The sequence below is a fragment of the Lygodium microphyllum genome, chromosome 22 (genome assembly GCF_053477565.2).
Source record: "Lygodium microphyllum isolate KBCC chromosome 22, Lygodium_microphyllum_v1.1.10, whole genome shotgun sequence".
NCBI lineage: Eukaryota > Viridiplantae > Streptophyta > Polypodiopsida > Schizaeales > Lygodiaceae > Lygodium > Lygodium microphyllum.
In genome coordinates, this window is record NC_141156.1 from 49,044,556 (window position 1) to 49,064,148 (window position 19,593).

Here is a 19,593-nt window from a genome sequence, read left to right on the forward strand (position 1 = left end):
CATGTTGGTAGACAAGGCCCAGAAGGCTAGAGATATTCAAGCACTACGAAACCTACCTGAGAAGGACAATTGAGACCACTTGGTCATTCAAGTTGCAAGGTTCAACTGTCTGAGGTGCTGGATGTTTGAGGTCTTCATTTAAGGCCGCCATCCAAGGTGCTATGGCTATTTGAGTTACATGTACTAGCCATTTAAGGTTTGAGGCCATGAGCTGGTGCCAACCGTCTGAGGCCGTGAGCCATAAGGCAAGGGGATATAGCCAAGTATAGACTATTGACTATTGTGCCTGAATGTTCTTGTAGGCCACATAAGGGCTAAATAGTTATTTGAAAGGCTAAGCTAGTTGTTGAAAGGTTGAGAGAGCTCAACTGGGGAAAGGCTGGAGTAACAACATGGTAGGCAACCGACATTAACTCTCATTTCTTCCTTCCTTTTGTCACCCCATATTTCCCAAATTTTGAGAAAACAAACATACTAAATTTACCTCTATTTCCTCTACTTCTCAATGCACGGAAAGTAATTTAGAAGGATTTTGCTTCTTTTTCCTAAAATATCAAACAAAGTATCAAGAAGATAGAGTTTATGTAAGAAGAAGAAATGCCTTTCCAACACCAAGAAATATTACAACTTGAGAGGAAAGCAATGGTGGGATGCAAGCTAGAAGCTATGGAGTATATGAGGGTTGAGAGAGAGTAAGAGAAGAATACAAAAGGGTTATGTAGATACAAAATGGATGGTACTCTTATGCTTTGTTATCTTCACTTATTTTACAATGAGTTTATGCACAACTTTAGACCATTTGCCTTTACCTCAATAACCTCCCACTTAAAGACTAATATGCATTTGTGGAGTATAAGAAGGAAAGTGAAGATACTATCCAATACACATCAACACTTTGCAATGTGCAATAAGATAAAACTCTTCGTGAGAAGATCTATAGGGTTATCATTTATATAGATCTACACAATATTAATGTGCTTGTTCTCAAATATCTCCTTGATGAAGTGATTTTGTCTTTACATGCAAATTAGGGTATCGTGCCAACTAAATGGCACTCTCACTATCACAATGTATTGTAGATACTTATTATTCTACAATGCCTAAGTCTCCTATGAGATGAGTAAGCCATATAACTTCCTTATAAGCCTTAGTGGCTTACATCACATGTGGACGTGAATACTCCTTTCAAATTAGCATCTATATATTCAAGAGCAAATGCATCATTCCTTTATGTAACTTATACGTCAATTGTCCATAGCCTTCCAAAACAAACCCCTTAGACTATTGCATGTGAATATCCTCGTATAAGTCCCTATGCATAAAAAAGATCTTTACATCCATCTACACTAAGCCCGTAATCATCTCTAGTAACCAAAGCAACTATATAAAGGATACTCATCTTAACTGTTGATGAGAAGATCTCACCAAAGCCAATTCCTTTCTCTTGCTTAAATCTTTTGGCCATCGATCTTTCCTTGTACTTATGAAATATATCAAATATAAAAATTTCGCTTCTATATCCACTTACATAGCAATATATGTTTGTCCCTAAACAAAGGCACCAACTTCAATAGCATTCTTTTCTAAAAAATCCATTTTCAATTACAAAGCCTAATACCACATATGACTATCATATCTAGTCATTGCATCTACATAACAAGAAAGCTCACTGCAATTCATAAGCATGACATAATGCAAAGATGGAGTGTATTTATCTAATGGTCTAAAAACATAGATAGACTTGCATAAAAATAACTCAACTAAAGCCACTTATCAAAATGTAGAAAAAAAAGAAACAAATATCGTTTCATATTCCTTAAGCCTATTGAGTATAACACGAAGTCACGTTCTTTGAGATGCTTTTATATCAAGCAACAAAACAAGAATGGGCATTCATAGCAATAAGGATACATGAGAACATGAAAAAAAGCATTATTCCTCACTACCTTCCATTATGAAAATTCAATACCTTTTCTACCAACTAGATAAAAGATGCACACAATGCATTAGTATTTGAAAATGGTAAGGGATTGCCACACTTTTCCGAATGCATCAACAAATGAAAGCCATCATGCTACAATAAAATATGGATACTTGAAAACCGCAAGCTCAATGCAACATTGCATCACACAATGTCTAACCAAACATGCTAGTCAAAAGAGTAATCTCATATACAAGGAACCAACCTTTGTTTAACTTCGACAAAATAAACCTAAAGATATCAATAGTACACTTTTTGATATATCATGAGCCCTGTCAAAATATTGTCGTACACAGTAAGTCACTAACTGTCTTGATGTGATACCCTAGTATCAAGCTCTTTAAAATACATTCAAGAAGCATACTTATATTGTGGTGCACAATAAGTCACTAACCATCTTAACTTTAATACCCTAGCTTTTTACAAATACATTCAAGAAGCATACTTTGGTCAATGATGCAAACCTATACACAAGTAGAAATACCCCCAAGCCATCGCAAAATTCGAAAGATTGTCAACTTAACCTTAGGTTAAGTGAAGATTCCTCACAAGCTAATAGTCTTAATGTGATCAACCTATCACCCTAAGCTTCAATCCATGTAAGATACTTATTGAAAAAATAGTTCTACTTACAATCATTTTGTTTATGTTTCATTCTATTCACATTGCCAACAAAGTTTGTGACATTCATTTTTTTGGGGGTGCATGCTCAAATAGCAAACTTACAATGCAAGCACAAATTAACCCCTACAATGGTGCTAATCTACAAGAAACATTTGCAATGTAACATAATTGTGATAATTATGTTTTAGAAGAAATGATGTCGACATGCTTCTATTATGAAAAAACAATTTATGAGTTTTTCTAAGAGAATGTAGCCCTCATCATAAGTGTGAACTTGCAAAGATCTCATGTCGATTAGATTGAGCCATCCAAGAAACACATTCAATAGTTGATGTCTGTGGATAATGCATAATTAATTCGTCCATTGATTTTTGTTTGCCGTGTCTGATTTTATAATCATTATCTTTTCACTAGTTGCCTTTCAAGCCTTTTTGCTTTGCTTTTTGTGGTTTGAGAAATAAGCCTTCAGAAACAAGTATGTTTTAAGGAACAATCATGTATATCTTTGAAATGTTATGATTGTGTGCATGACCCCCACTCAATCTTGGTCCAATCACTGCTAACCAAAAAGCTCCTAGTTCCAGACATATGCATCTTGATATTGATAAGTGACTCACACATTCACAAAAGCCAATTATTTGCTCATGTGAAGTGCCACTCGATTCCATCTTATGTGCTGAGTACAGCTATAATCCACATTGTAATGTACCACAAAATCACAAGTTGTGCATTCAACGGCCTACAGAATTGTGAGTTTTATACAGTTTACAGTAGCTTGAGGCATGTCATCCTATTCCTCAAAAGAAAACACAGCAGAGAAACCTCCAACAGCCCTATCAGCCATAATGAGTGCACCCTATGTCTAGGACACTGGCACGTGCAGTCCTTGACGAAGGGAGCTGCACCACCTCCCAAGAAGATATCTCTAGCCATGATAGCTTCAGTGTCGTGAACCCACCTTTTCATTGTAACCTCTTCATGCAGAGGCAAAAAAATTGCTAGCAAGAACAAACAATTTCGTATACATTTACTTCTAACACTGCCGGATTAACTTTTCTGGGTTGAGGTTCATTCTGATAATCAGATACCTGCCTCGTCTCAAAGACTCTCTAATAAGCTAGCCTTCAGTTCAAACAACCGCTTTAACTTTCAGTAATAGCACTTAGGGGGCAAAAACATCCACCCATTTTTCAGGCAAGACATCAGAAACACTTGCGGAATAAGTTCTTTACATCTGTCGTGGCTATACAAGCCAAATGGCTGCATACACTACAGCTCTAGAACCTTGCCAACTAGGGCTATTGATCTTGTCATGTTTAATCATACAACCACCCAGCTCATCACATTCACATGAGGCACAAGTCCTTACACATAAGGATTGTTGTTTCTTTTCCACCACTGATGAGAATAATAAACACTGCACAGCACTCACCTGAACAGGAAGCAATAAGAACGGTACAATCTACTGTTCCTCGAGCCTTCTTCAACTGAGAGCACCCAAGAAGAATCACATAGGTCATAGAAATCTGCAATAGCAGCCCACAAGAGCTGAAGAACCTTACATTAGATAATAAGAAGACTAGGAAAGAGAGCATTCTGTGTCTATCTACAATGACGTGTCTACATGCAAAGAGATACTTAATTTTGCCTATTTTCTCATTATTTATTGTCAGTTCATGACTGATACTCCAGTGTTTTGAACGTAGGCATGTTCTTATTATATTGAAAGCCAAGGAAAAAAAAGACCATAGAGCCTCACCTCATGTCATCTAGATTGCTCAAACATGATGTTGTGACTTTCCTTTGCACTTTCTTCAAAGCTTGCATCTCTGTTACCAGCAAACCTTTCCCACCTTTGCTCATCCCTAAAACTTCCATCTATGTGTTCATCCCCCAAGCTTCTCTCATCATCAAAGCTTGAGTGCTCCACCCCAAAACTTCCACTTGAATAGATCTGATTAAAATCATCCCTATACTCGGGACCCTCCTCATGTTCAGAGAACTGATGAGCTGAACAATCAGACAAACATAAAAGTTACTAAAAACTGTGAAAGATATAGATACCCCATGGGTCAGAGCTTGGTAAGAATAAAAGGCTACCTCCAGTACTTGTCTGTGTTGACGATTCTTTGGAGGCTAAATCTGAGAGAGAAACAGAGAGAGTTAGACGAGTTTTGAGGGAGCAACATTTATTGCACATTTAAGAAGCCAAATTAAGGGCTAATGACTTCCCTTGCTCAAGCATAAAAAATAAAGGTTAAGATAAAAATGAAGCAAGAGAAGTACACAAGATCTTGCTTTGTTTCATCAATTTAAGGGATAACATCTTAAGAGGAAGAAAATATCAATGGTTGGCAGCAATCTCCCACAAGAGGATAGAGGATTGACATGTCAATAAGTGGTCGGGCTGCTCCACCAGGACTTACCCCTCCTCCAAGAGTATTCTCTCCAGGACCAGCAAATGCCATTTCAGCATCCTGCAGGCGCACGGGCAGATCAGTTATCCAGAGCGAAAACACTTTGTTTTTCGCATTTTCACCTTCGTCTTTTATGCAATCATCTCCAGCACTCTTACCTGCTGCAGCTCCAACCTCCCTCCCTCCCTCCCTCCTCCTTCCTTCCTTCCTTTCCTTCTTCTTCTTCTTCTTCCCTCCTCCTAAATTCTTCTCCTTCCAAGTTCCTTCTTCTTCTTCCAAGTTCCATCATCATCATCATCCTCCTCTTCCTCCTCCAATCTTCTTCTAAGTTCTTATTACTCAACCTCTTTCCAAATTCCCATTATGTGATCATGGTGCCGGATCCATTTTGGAGACATGTTACTCCAATCAAGGGATACAAGGGCCCTTCTTGATCGAAGAAGTAGTGGTGCCACTATTGTGGATTGAAGAAATCAAGGAGCCTAACCTGCGTGAAAGACCACTTGGCGAGCATTCCCAACAAAGATATCAGGCCTTCCACAAACGTGCCGGCAAAAGTAATGGTAAGTCTACATCTTTGGCGCCGAAAACACATGGGGATTGAGCTACAAGAGAATGAATCCTCTCATCCAACACCACATGGCACTAATGAAGCACAAGTGGGGCAAGGAGAGGCCAATGGACCATCAAAAAGAAATGCATCCATATCCATATCGGATCCAAGTGCAAAAAGGAACCCGTTGCCATCTTCTAGTGATAGTGGGCGAAGGGGCTCCTTGCATGGTGCAAGTGTCCATGCAAGACAGTGAGCCGCATAGGGTGTGAGTGGGAAGGCCTATCCACGGATGCATTACACACACGAAAGCTTTGAAAGGAAAAAACACCCATAGACTAAATTGGAGCCCTTGAAGGAGACATGGGCAAAATATGGATGCACAATTTTATGCAACAGATGGTTGGATATGCGCTGAAGGAATGTATACAATGTTTTCGAGTCTTCATGGAAAGGCACTATGTTCATTAAAGCCATCGATGTCTCTACCTCAAGTCTTACCAGCATAAAAGCTTTCATTTGGGAGCACATGCGACAGGTCATCATGGACATAGGAGTCCAAAACGTGGTGCAGATGGTGACAAATAATGCAAGTGTATGTGTGCCTATGAAACATATGCTTGAGGAGGAGTTTCTTAGCATAGTATGGACTCCATGTGCATCCCATTGCCTTGACACACAAGCACCTCTTCAGTTTGATCTAGTCAGAGTCTACATCCCATCTCAAAACTGCAGCAAAAGCTCATGCCCAACTAATCATGAACTAGTCTCAAACTGATGTAAAAGTTGAGTCTCAGAGCGGCGGTAACAACCATACTCATCTTCATACATCTCATGGTAGCTAGCGCACCAAAATAGTGACCTCATGGCAAACATAGTGCCAACACAGTACCTTGAATACATGTGGAATACATCCAAGATCCACAATATATAAGAGTTGTCTAAAACTGGTGGAGTGAAACTTGGAAGTGTTATCTCCCCCTTGAGCATCAAGGAAAGCTCCAGAACCATGCTCTGCTGAACCATTAAGTGAACTGAAATTAGCTCTAACTAAAAGGCATCTAGTTAAAGCTACAACAACTGAGGATGGTATATTTTTTTGTTTCTCTACCACTAGCTTATGATTTCGCTACTTCCTTCAAGACTGAAATCCTTGGAAGATTCCACTTGGAGGGTGGAACGTGGGTAGGCACCTAGCACCCCGGTTCGGGGGTCCAAGTAGTGGACTCTCACCAACTAAAATCGCTAATCTCAGTGGATCCCCTTAAAGGGATACCATACGCTAAGGTTGGGAGTCGGCTCAAAGATGGTGTCCCATCACACCCCACCCAACACTGCCTCCCGACAACATTCGCTTACTTGGGTGAGGTGGTGCCATCATTGGTACGAGTACGAGCTTGCACACAAGTTTCCAAAGGGAAAATATCGTCATTTCTCTATCCGTTTAAGGATAGCGATCACGCATATAATGCTCCCAAGTACCTCCGCATTGCCTTGCTGAGGAATGCTGCTACGAGGCCCCGAAACCACATTCTTGGAGTGCGGACGAGTGCTCATACCCAGTTGGGTAAACATACCCCGCCAACATGCCCAATCAAGGACATACTTTTCCACAACGCTTGGTCCTCGATGACGAAATCCATTTATATACTCTCTTAGTGAATGACAGTGGTTTCGCCAATTCTCAAATCCACATCTTAAGTCCCGAGTACTTCGCACAAGCACGCACACGTTGCCCGCCACAAAACGCTGGAATGGGGGGGGATATTAAATTCCTTACGCAAGGTAGTTGCCCCAACCGCAGTCGACTTAGCTCCCTTGCCTAGAATCCACTTCATCCTCGTGACAGCCATTATCTCCAACGGATGGAGGAGTGTTTGACGATGTCCACCCATGATCTCGACTCTGTACTAAGTACCGGGAGCACGCACACCTTGAAGACATTGAGTCTAGTCCATCTAGGGATCGAACGGAGAGAGAGGAAGGACTAATAGGCGTAAAGGGTCTTACAACCTTTCTCAATCCTCTCCCGAATTATTGTTTTGATTGAGAATTGACTATCCAAGACAATGCCAAGATAAGTATATTTCTCACAAACTTCGATCCATTCAGTCCCTAAGTAGAGTGCCTGATCCCTCCGAGATTGCAAGTTTCCAAAGAATACCATTGCGTTGCATTTGGAAAGGCCGAAGCTCATTCCCCACTTGGTGGCCTACTCATTCATCCAGTTTAATGTTGCTTGTAGCTCCTCGACGGATTTTGCAAGCAAAATTAGATCATCTACAAAAAGGAATCCCTGAATTTTCTCTTGAAGCCCGGAAACATTGACCCTGAATCCGTCACCTTCATTTATAATATCATTGATAAATATGTTAAATAGGGTGGGGGAACCGGGCATCCTTGGCGTACACCTCTCTTCACTGATATGGCTTCGGAAAGGAGGTCTCCCACCCTCATCTTTATCTTAGAAGCTTGGTACAGACCCTCTATGAATCATGAGGATGATATGTCAAGTCATCCTCTTCCATCTATTTTGCATCCATTGGTGAATAATTCTAAAACTTCACCTAGTATCTCCTAAAAACCTTACCTCTAACCTTTCTTTTCTTATGTGCCGAGATATCGTAAGGTACCAAGATCTCATCGAGCTTCTCAAGCTGCCTTCTTTTGCTTTTTCAGTGATTATGAAGTGCATACTTTATCTTTACATAGGTTGTATCCAAGTTTTCTATATAACGATCAATCTTAAATATCTTATCCCTAGTCTACAAGATAGGTGATACCTTCTTGCCACCCTCAACTGCTCAAATAGGGCTTTGCCAATGGAACTATGCATTGTGTTGTTGTAAGCAAACTTAACCAATGGTAAGTATTACTCTCACTATGTCTTGTGGTCTGAAACATAGCATCTCAAAAGATACAACACTCTGAAATTTGCTTGCTCAGACTGACCATCTGTCAGCGAATGGAAGGATGATGAGAATCTTAGCGTGGTATCCATATTCTCAAACAACCTCTTCCAAAATAAATTTTTTATCCGAGGATCTCGATCATTAACAATCAACTCTACCATACCATGATACTTAAAGATGCGCTACAAAAACAATCATGCCATATAATCAACCTTTATTTTCTTTCTCACTGAAATGAAATGGACATATTTGATAAACCTACAAATGATAGTCTATATCCCATCATTCCCTATGGGTATCCTAGGAAGCTTAAAAATAAAGTCCATTGCAATGCTTTGCCAAAGCCTATCTGCAATAAGCAAGGGTTGCAACAAGCCCGACATCTTTTACCTATCATGCTTTATCCTCTGACATATGATGCATGTCTAGACAAACCGCTCTACATCATGCCTTAAAACTCGCTAATAAAAAAAACGCTCTACTGCCTTGACTGTTGCATCAATAGCTCTAAATTCTATATATTAAGAAGTATAACTTTTAGTGATAACTCTAGGTCTCAACTCCTTTGTAACATATAATCATCTATGCATCATCTGAAATCCATCTTGAATCATAAAATGCTCATATCTCTAGCCATTGAAAAGTTGATTGTAAACATTAGTAAAGTCTAAATAAGCAATATATTGTTCTTTCATGGCATCCAACTCAATGTGATAAACCATCCTAACGGCTGAAATTTGTGGCCTACGTAACAGTGCATCAACCATAACATTCTTTTTACCATCAATATGTACAATTTGAAAATGAAACATAGAGACAAAATTTACCCATCTCACATGCTTCTTTGACAACTTTGTCTATGTCAAAAAGTACCTCAAAGTTTGATAGTTCGTTTGCATAAAAAAATCAACCCTCAACAAATAATATTTCCATATAGATAGTGTATAAAGCTCTTTCTCATGGACCTACAAATTTTTCTCTCCACTGTGGAGAATTCAATCCTCAGAAGCCACAACTCAACCATTCTGCATAAGAATAGCCCCAATATTGTTACCACATGCATCACATTGAACCACAAATGATATCCTTAGATCGCGCAATACAAACACAGCATCTAAAGTCATCTTCTCCTTCAGCTTTTCAAATGCCAAAATTTCCATTACTGTCCATCTAAATGGCATATTCTTCTTTCACAAAGCATGCAATGGAGATATATACTTTGTATAATAAGATCATAAACTCAAGAAGTCGCAAATCTCATGTCTTTCTCAAAGGTGGCCATGATCATATTGTCTCGACCTTTGTGAGGTTCATGCGAATACCATTAGCCGATAAAATATGTCCCAAAAAGTGGATCTCATGCAAAAAGAATTCAGTCTTCTTGTCATTGATAACCAACCTATGCTTATGCAAGTCATTGAACACATTGTCTAAGTGTCTTCTACGCTCTCTCATTCTTTGAATACACAATCATGTCATTAAAAAAAGTACCCACAAATCCTTTGTGTGGCTTCAAGATGCGATCCATCATTTGATTGAAAGTGATATAAGCATTCATAAATCCAAAAGGCATGACAAGAAACTCGTATAGTCTGAAAGATGACTTGAAAATTGTCTTAGGTACATACTCTGATCTAATGTCTATCTCATATATCCACTTTTCAAATCTATACGGCTAAATATGGCTGCCCTTGAAGTCTATCCATAACATCATCAATCCAAGGAATCGAAAACCAATTCTTTATTGTGATCTTATTCAGAGCACGATAACCAATATAGATATTTCCAACATTCTCACTATCATCCTTATTCTTTGTAGAAATCAAGTACAGTGAAAGATGATTTTTCATTACTTTAGAAATGGCAACTGCAGATATAACAGGGACAAGCTAATCAATAATCTTCCCGTCATTTGATTTCATGTCAACATGTAGTTTTTGACCACCTCATACAGAAATTTTAATTTCCCATCCTGTATATGTGCAAAAGATAAACAAATCATATTTTATATATTAAATATCTTCCATTAGATAAGTATGTAATATAGATTATGCCATGTTTATCATAGCTTCTGTCAATGCTCTCATCTATCACAAAGAGAAATATCGACTAGATGCAATCTCTTCTCTAAGAATCCCCCAACACACACAGCAAGCTCGCAAAACCTCTTTTGCTGCTTTTTGCATTTGCATAACAAGAGTATTTGTTAGAAACGGGCATATTAGGAGTTCTCGTATCACATGAGAATGACCAAAAATTCCTAGGTAGAACTTACAGAAACCACAAACTCAAAAGTGAAGTGCAATATGCTGCATCTTTTCTCTCAAGACCTACACTCTAGACAATTAGAATCTGACCTTACTGATACCCCTATTTTAAATTTGTACACGGGTAATGGAAGCTAAAAGGGTTGTTAAAAACTACCAAGAACCTGGCAAACCCCAAGATTTGTTCATGGTATAAAGGAATGCCCGATATTTTATAAATCATGCAATTTCCTCCATTTGAAAGAACCAGCAGAATCAAGAACATATTAATGAGGATTCTGGACTGTTTTGTATTAAAAAATAAATAAATATGCTAATTTAGATGTAGCATGACATATATTGCAAATTCTGTTTTGTATTTTGAGTAGAAAGAAAAACAGATAGCATATATGATAACATAAACTGCAGGTAACCATACTTCAGATTTTGTACCCAAAATCACCACACAAAGACATTCATGCAACCTCTCCATAAAACATGAATCTTGAAGACTCAGCACTACAGCATTGGATAAGGGTGATTCTGTTACTCTATAGCAAACATATCTATAAAAACACAATTAATGATAATTCTACTGCTGCATGGCAAACATATGGTTAATGAAAGATGGAACCTTTAACAAAGTATTGATGCTTAAGTCCACCCCTTGGTAAATTGCGAAACTTGACTCTTCGTCCATTTATTGTACGATATCTAAACTCAGTCATTGGATATTTCAAGCGCACTTTTTGAGCTTTATCAGGAATCCCAATTTTTTCATATGTTCGTGAAACGATTTCAACTAATTCACTGTTGAGTTTGACATCAAGTTCTTCCATATCTGCAAAAACCTGAGATCAGGTTAACACTATGTTAGTAAGAAAATCACTTTTATCAAAGAAATTAAACTGGAATAGATGATTTACTTGGCTTAGAACTTTCCTCTGACTCAACATACTCCAGTAACAAAAACTGCCAGTGATATAAAACCTGATCTTAGGATTTTGGCCCTCAGGCCTTAAAAGCCCGAGCATGAAGCTGGATTTGTGGGTACATTTGGTGCTAAGATTCTGTTGCTGGATATGTCTCAATAAAAATGCAATCAATGGCCCTAGCCAAAGTCTTAACATCTGAAGGATCCGGCTTCCTTATTAGTCAACCTCCCAATCAGTCAGCACTAAGCATTCATTAGATCTTTTCACACCATCAATAGCAGGATACATGGGCAACGTTAAGCAGTAAAAAACCTGACCTACGGCGTCTAAGATGCAAAGATCAGCAACAAATTAACAAGAAGCTGAAACTGGCCCCATGTACTGATGTGAAACATGCCCATTTCATTATTGACTTTTTGACAATCAATAAATTCCTTTCAAACTACTCACACCTTGCACATGATGCAATAAGTTCAGGGAATTGTCCCCAACTTTGTATGTGAAGAGGTGATGGACTAGGACCAGTGCACTTCTACTGACTTACACCTTGCAAATGGTACAATCAGCCCAGGGGACTGTTTCCAACTTTTGTTCACCAAAAGGTGATTGGAGTAGGGCTAGTGGCACATACTTTAACACATAGTTGTCATGTATGAAAGGTATGATACCAAACGGTACAATAAAATATGGTACAAAATGGTACCCTAATAATTTACAAGGTATGGTATGATATTAATACCAAAAATAATAATAATGTTATTATTTTGGACTACAGATGATAGAATACAAGTTTAAAGCCAATATAATAATAACATTAGAGTATCTGATATAAATACGCGAGGGTAACAAGGTAAAACTTAATGTTGCATAAGCAACATGTGCAAGATGCACCACAACTTACAAGTAGATAGATGGAAGTGGATACATCACATATCAATGGTCTTACAAAAGGGGCAGTTGCTTTACACTAAAAAGGGTCATTTTCTCATACTTAAAAAACAGTATTGGAAAAAAGGGGCAGTTTTTTCGTACCTAATTGTACAAATACATACCATACGGACCATACTCTACAGGTCAGTCCATACTAGATACAAAAGCAACTATGCTCTAAAACTCCTATCATTAAGACCATACCACACACTTGTTTCTAGAATGTGACATGATCACTTGCAATCCTACGAGGCTTAGCCTCATGATCCAACATGAAAAATATTTGTGCTGCAATTGTAAAAACCATTAAGACAAAAATGCCACAAAACCCACCTTGAAGAAAAATGTGGGATGTTTGAGAAGACATTCAATCCGTATAGCCATGTTCCTTTAATAAACTCAAGCCTCACCAAGGCCCACCCAAGGGCCTTGAAAATATGAGGTCAAATGACCAACTTCTCATGGCAGGAAACAAACACAAAACACACCCTTCCTAAGTCTCATGCTAGTGAAGAGGTGTTCTCTCTCTCCCTTCTTTTGTTTGTGTTTGAGTTTCTGTGTTTCAGTTTTGCATTTTGCGTTTAGGGTTTGAGTTTTGCCCTCTGTGTGTTTGTCTCTCTCTTTGTGTTTCTGTCGTGGTCAAACACTCTGTGTGTCCTCAGTGCAAACCCTAGCAGTTTTCTTCACATGGTATCAGAGCCGGTGCTCTTGTAAAGAGTATGATTGGTCTGCAAGTTCCGATCCCGTTGCACCTCATGCATCTATCTCACCTTCCTCCTCACCTCGTCAATCGTTCTCTTGGTTGAGCCCTGCTACTGGATGAATGCGACGGTGGCCACCTTCTTAGACTAGCATGTCTCTAGGTCCTTTCGGATACCCTAGGTCAGTCTACCATTCATTTTTCGCGCTCTTAGAGTCGGGCCCATAGGATTCATTGTCCTTAGCTTTTCCCTTCTTTTGTCTTCCACTGCATTTACTCACACACCTACACATTCATTGTATTTATTTTGCGTTAGATTTTCTTTCTGTTATGTTTTGCATTTACTAACCTTTGTGTTTGCAGATTCTCATCTCTTTTGCACGGTTTTGTCTTTCAATGTAGAGCTAACTTGCAGATTGCTTGCTTTGGTCCTACCTGGGCTAGAGACATGGGGATGCGCATCGTTCCTTTCATGGTTTCATCATCCCTAGCCCTAAAAAGGACACCAAAAATGCCGGAAAAAAATACTATAAAAAGGCCACAGCCTCTGCAACACAGACTCACCCTGAGCTGACTAATCTGCTAACAATTCCTACCCTTGTTGGTATTCTACAAGCTTCAGCACTTTGTCTTCGATATCGGCTTTTCCCCCTATTGTATCTTACCCTTTCCATTGCATGATTTCATCATCTTTGTACTAGGGCGCTTGGACAAGGGAACAATTTCCCCATAAGGGACACTGTCCAAGTGGCACCTGTTGTAGGAGCACTCTTCAGCATGTAGCATACTTTGCATCTCATTGTACAGAGCACCACTTGAGTGGATCCTAAGTTGTTTCCACTATACCACACCACCATCCTCCATCACATGGATACCTCATCACCTATTTTTCCTCGTCATCGATACCGTGAGTGGATGGGTTAGCTTGTTCTCTTTTGTGATGTGTTGGGTGTACCTTCCCTTGGTAAGATAACCATCACCTCTATAGTCTTGGTAGGCCACTAGGCAATCGACGTGCACCCTCTGTCTGATGCCCTTGCTGCTTTGGGATGGGACGCCTTGGGGGAAATAAACATCACAGTGGTTGGCCTAACCTTTCGGCTAAGTTTTGGCCTGAGAGGGGATGTTGAGCTAAAATATGCATTACTTGCTAAATAGCCTCTTAAACAGCCCCAAAACACACTAAAAAATGCTCTTTTAGAGTTAAAAAACCTAAAATGGGAAGTGGTTCAAGAGAGTTCAATGGAAACCCTAATTTTTGGGGCGCCCTTCCACATCTATATATAGACAAGCTGCCCCCATTCAACCTTATTCCGTCTGGGCAGGTTTCTCACTCCACATGCAGATTTCAGCCATCAGCCTCCTCCCACGTGGTTGTCCAGGCCTCGAGACTGCTGCTACTCCATCAACGTTTGCTCCTGTTGCTAGCGCCTTTATCCGCTGCTGGTGATATCATCATCTACTGCAATCTAATCATCCAGTTATCGCCAGCCACATCAAACATTGTTTCAGCCTACTGTTTACAGCAGACTGTGTGCAGTTTCCAGCCTCTGATCAACGGTATACTACTGCGTTTACCAGTTTCCAACCTCCAGACTGCTGCATTTTATTGACCAGCCTACTGCCATTCGCTATTCAGCATTCCTACACTCGGACTGGTGGTCACAGACTTGAGATCCGTCTCCAGTGGACGTCACACTCGGACATTGCTCTGCCCTTGAGCACACTGTACACTCTTACATTTATTTACAGCATTCATTCACTTCAGAGTTGTATTCTCTCTCTCGCTTCTTCTGTTTGTGTTTGAGTTTCTGTGTTTGAGTTTTGTATTTTGCGTTTAGGGTTTGAGTCTTGCCCTCTGTGTCTGTGTCTGTCTCTTTGTGTTTTTGTCATGGTCATACACTCTATGTGTTCTCAGTGCAAACCCTAGCAGTTTTCTTCGCACTCCCCTTTGAGTGGGCATTTACCAAGTAAAGAACAAAAATAACTAACTTAAAACACAAGCATAAATGCTTTCTTTTTAGGAGATGAGTATTGGAAAGATGCTTGACAATCAGGGAGAGAATATGCAACTGATGAAGATGGAGAAGTTCCTCTTACATGCCTTTTAGGATCTCCCTTGAAGCTTGAGAGGCAAAGATTGTGGAAGGCTCAAAGTATAGTGGTGATGCATGTCAGAAAAGTGTGCAGCAATGGAAGCAAATGTAAGAAGCTGGGAATACTTAGAATGCTAATGATATGCCATGTCACATTGACACTGGTATATAAGGAGAGAAGTTGTAATTTTTCACATCTTTTGACATATCAATACAATTACAATCTTTCTCTCCCTTCTTGCTCCAAGCTTCCATGGCTTCTTCATCTTTCCTGTCTTTCTCTCTCCAATTCTAGTCTTTCTCTCTCCTCGTCACTCTATTTCTCTCTCTTCCTGCAGTCTTTCTCTCTCCACTGCAGTCTTTCTCTCTCCTCTTCTTCTCTCCCTAGTTCTCTCTCTGACAAGTGGTATCAGAGCTTCAGTCTTTGATCCATTATTTTCTTCCATTTTCACTCTCATTTTTCCTATTTCAAAACCAATTTCAGACAAAAATGGTACAAGACAGTGACTAGTGGAGTGCTGTAGGACAACTACAGTTAGCAATGACTACATCTGGAGTTATTCAAGGTCAGATATGGCGGGTAAAGGCTTAAATGGTTGGACGTCATCAAATTTCATGCAAAAAATGGAGGTAACTAGGGTAAAGAATGGTTAACCGGGCTTAGTTACAGACTAAACTACAGTTACTTTTCAAAAGAGAGCTTCTCTTCTCTCTCCTTCAAGCTTTTGGCTGAAGCTTCCATGGTGGATGTCAAGAATCTTCACAAATATCTCTCTCTGTGCTGAATATCTCACTGCCAAACCATGGGGTAAAGATTCCTTGTGTCCTAAGCTTCAGGAGGAGTACCAGGCTTGATCATTGCTGAAGAATATTGGCCAGGAAGCAGCCCGAAAAATGCGCCGAAAAATACGCTGATTTTCCTGCTCCTTCTCCCTGCTCAGCTTGCTCCACAACCTCAGCCATTAATCACAGCTCTTGAAGGCTTCATCAAGCACTGATTGGCAACAATCTTTAACCTCTGAAGTATTCTGATCAGCCATTCCTCTGTTCAAACCCTAATACACAGCAGGGCAGCCATAGCCACAGACATGGAAGCTCAAATTTCTCAAGATTTTGGACTTTCCCGACCTTCAAGGCTTCTCTAAAGCTGAATACAAGCTGGATAGACTTCAAGATTGAAGACATTGAAGAGATTTCAGCCCGTGCATGTCAATGAAGCTCAAATGGAAGGAATATTTTGGGGCTTTTCATCAGAGAGCTTGAATCTTTGAAGTTCAAGTGTTCAAGCAAGGCTGGAGTATTGATCTTTCAAGGATTTCATCATATTGAAGCATGTATGGACTGATTTCATGGAGATTTCAAGCTTTATGTTGGATTCATGGTGGATTATGAAGAACTCTTGCATCAACCGGGTTAAAGCTGATATCCATCATCATTTTCAAGCTTAATGGAGGTATTTTCTTTTGCTAATCTCTGAAATCTCTCAATAATCCAATTGCTAATGGCTTTTCCACTTGTTGATGAGAGATTATTGATCAATTAATTCACTGGATTGATCAATAGATCAGAGAATAGTATTAATTCTCTTCAATTTCAGCCTATTTCATTGAATTCCTTTTGATTCAAAACCATTACTCATCTTAGGTAACATTTGATCAGCTTGATGCATAACCTTGATCTGTTTTGTTGAAATTCTCTCTTATCCAAGCTGAAATATTGTAAAAGGGTAAGTACTAGCAATCAGTGAGTCACTGAATTGCATAGGTAAACCCTTCTCCCATCTCAAGTTCTTTTATCTCAATCAATTGCATCTCATGAAAGACTGAATGGTTATTTTTCAATTGCATATCATGCTGATTGCTTAGCACACTAGCCTCTGCCATGTTGATATTCCCACCGAGGAAAAAGGTGGATGCCGGGGGAGATAGTGGGACAAAAGAGAGGTGACCCTCCCTCACTATCGAAGATCCCGAAGGGGTGCAACCAACCGACCCGGGGGGGAACTTTGCCCACCTCCCGGTGATTCGGAGCCCGTGTAGGGAGCCCGTCCTGCCGTTTTATCCCTCACACAGGTACAGCGAGTGGAGAATTGAAGATTGAAGACTTTCCAACGACTCAAGTACCTACTGGAGTAAAACAGGGTAAAACAGGGCATTTTCAGGTTACCCACAGGGTATTTACAGGTGGATACAGGTACACCCTTTGATACTGAAGTATAGGTGCAGGTACTACAGGGTACCCACAGGTCCCATATACCCCTTTGCAGGGTTTGGTAGCCATTGGAGGTTACTTTCTTGCATTACAGGGTCAAAACAGGGCACTTACAGGTCTAAACAGGGTGCAGGACTGGACAGTTCAGACTCTGAAATTCAGTTACAGAATTTTCTGTCCTAAACCTGTTATAGCGTGCTATAGCTCATCTCGAAGAGGGCATTGTAAGCTTCGATTCGCACAAAAAAGTTTTGCAATCGGAGTTTTCTAGCCAAAGTTATAGCCGTTTTACTGACAGGGGGTACTGCAGGACTGCACTAGTATGGCAGGGCATAAAGGCAAAAATAAGGTCCAGGAGGACTATGCACAGCAAATCAGGGATTCTATGATGGAAAGCACACTTCAAGAGAACCCTGAAGAGCATCAACAAGGAGAGATTAGTATTCTCAATGACGTCATGAACTAAGACATAAGGAACGTCATGAAGTAGCAATAGAGCATATGATTTTATCATTTGGTCAAACAAAGTCTACAATGGAGCAAATGGTTTTATCTCATGGACAAACGAAGTCTACGCTTGATAAGTTGATGGAATCAACTACCCAAACCAAGGCTTCCATTGATAAATTAGTAGAATCCAATGCTCAGCTTATGGCAAAATTTTCTCAATTGATGCCATCGCAAACAGGATCAAAAGAAGCTAATGAGAAGGCTTGTTCAAACAATGACCCTTCAGTCCCACTTCAGCCATCCAACCAAAATGGTTATGGAGATGGAATCATTGGAAGAAGAGGTATTCCCAATAGTCAGTATGAAGTAGGAGAAGCTTCACAAAGGCATGATGACTATTTGGGCAGTTTGAACGGCGCCAATACTCAAGCTTTTGGACTGCATACTCAGCATTCTAGGGGTGCTTTACCAACAGGAAGATTACAGGGTAATTCTCAGCCACCTGTTGGAAGATTTCAATCTCATTTTGGGGGTTCTGTACTTAGAAATTCCGATCAGCCAGTTTTGGGACAGCAACCTTTCCATGATAGAGAATTCAAGGATAAAATTGTTTTATCCAAATTCAATGGCCAGTCATCTTCACCATCAGAATTAGAGGAATGGACTTCTAAGATGGAGTCTTATTTCGACATATTTCCTAAAACTGATGACATGAAGATACATTTTGCCTCCCTCCACTTAGAAGGATTTGCTCACACTTGGTGGAGGTATATCAAGAAAGAGAATGTACTTATTGAGAATTGGGAAGCTTTCAAGGCACTTATGGCTGAAGTCTTTGTTTCACCTCTTGAAAAAGAGAAGTTAGAACGAAGATGGTATAACTTGGAACAAAGGAGCCTAAGTGTAAGAGAATATACAAACCAATTCCTCAACTTGACCATGTATGTGGAAAACATCAGTGATGAGGCCAAGTTACACAAGTTCATGTATGGTTTAGAACCATCCTTGTCAGCTGATGTTATGGCGCAGAATCCTACTTCACTTTTCAAGGCTATTGAGCTTGCAGAGCGCTTTGGAAGGAAGTATAGGAAAGAGTCTTCATTTCAGCCAAGTTATGGACAGCCAAGGACTGTTTTAAAGCAAGGGCAAGTTGGTAACAATTATGGCAGCAATCATATGCCTAGTGGGAGCTTACGGATACCAACTTATCCTCCATTTAATGCTTCTAGGCTTCAAGGCAATTTCAGGACAGCAAACAGTCCAAAGGTTAAATTTAAGCAAGGTGACAATAAGCCTAAGTCTACTTCAGCCAATACAAATTCCAGAAATATTCCCATGGATCTTTATAAGGAAAGAAAGGACAAAGGCTTATGCTTCAAGTGTGGAGAAAAGTATACTCCTGACCATGCTTCAAAGTGTGTATACAAAAATGCCAAGCCAAAAATTCAGAGTATACTAGTTCTTGAGGATCTTGAAAATGACATAGATGAAGTTAATGCAGCCCCAATCAATGCTGAAAATGAAGATTTCGAGGATGA

General features: G+C 39.8%; 1 protein-coding gene across 4 annotated transcripts in view; it reads right to left on the minus strand.

Annotated features, from left to right (window-relative positions):
- Positions 1 to 3,137: 3,137 nt before the first annotated feature.
- LOC148017125 (uncharacterized) overlaps positions 3,138 to 19,593 on the minus strand; it is a 42,219-nt gene continuing 25,763 nt past the window's right edge. The window contains exons 6-9 of one of the 4 annotated variants that reach the window (XM_087663503.1): positions 11,368 to 11,584; positions 4,706 to 4,747; positions 4,365 to 4,615; positions 3,138 to 4,092 (exon numbers count right to left, since the gene is read on the minus strand). In XM_087663503.1, the coding sequence (XP_087519629.1) occupies positions 4,371 to 4,615; positions 4,706 to 4,747; positions 11,368 to 11,584 (504 nt within the window). In that variant the 3' untranslated portion in view covers positions 3,138 to 4,092; positions 4,365 to 4,370. Of the gene's footprint in view, positions 4,154 to 4,364; positions 4,616 to 4,705; positions 4,748 to 11,367; positions 11,585 to 19,593 lie in introns of all 4 variants that reach the window. The other 3 variants (XM_087663502.1, XM_087663504.1, XM_087663501.1) reach the window with 3 other exon arrangements.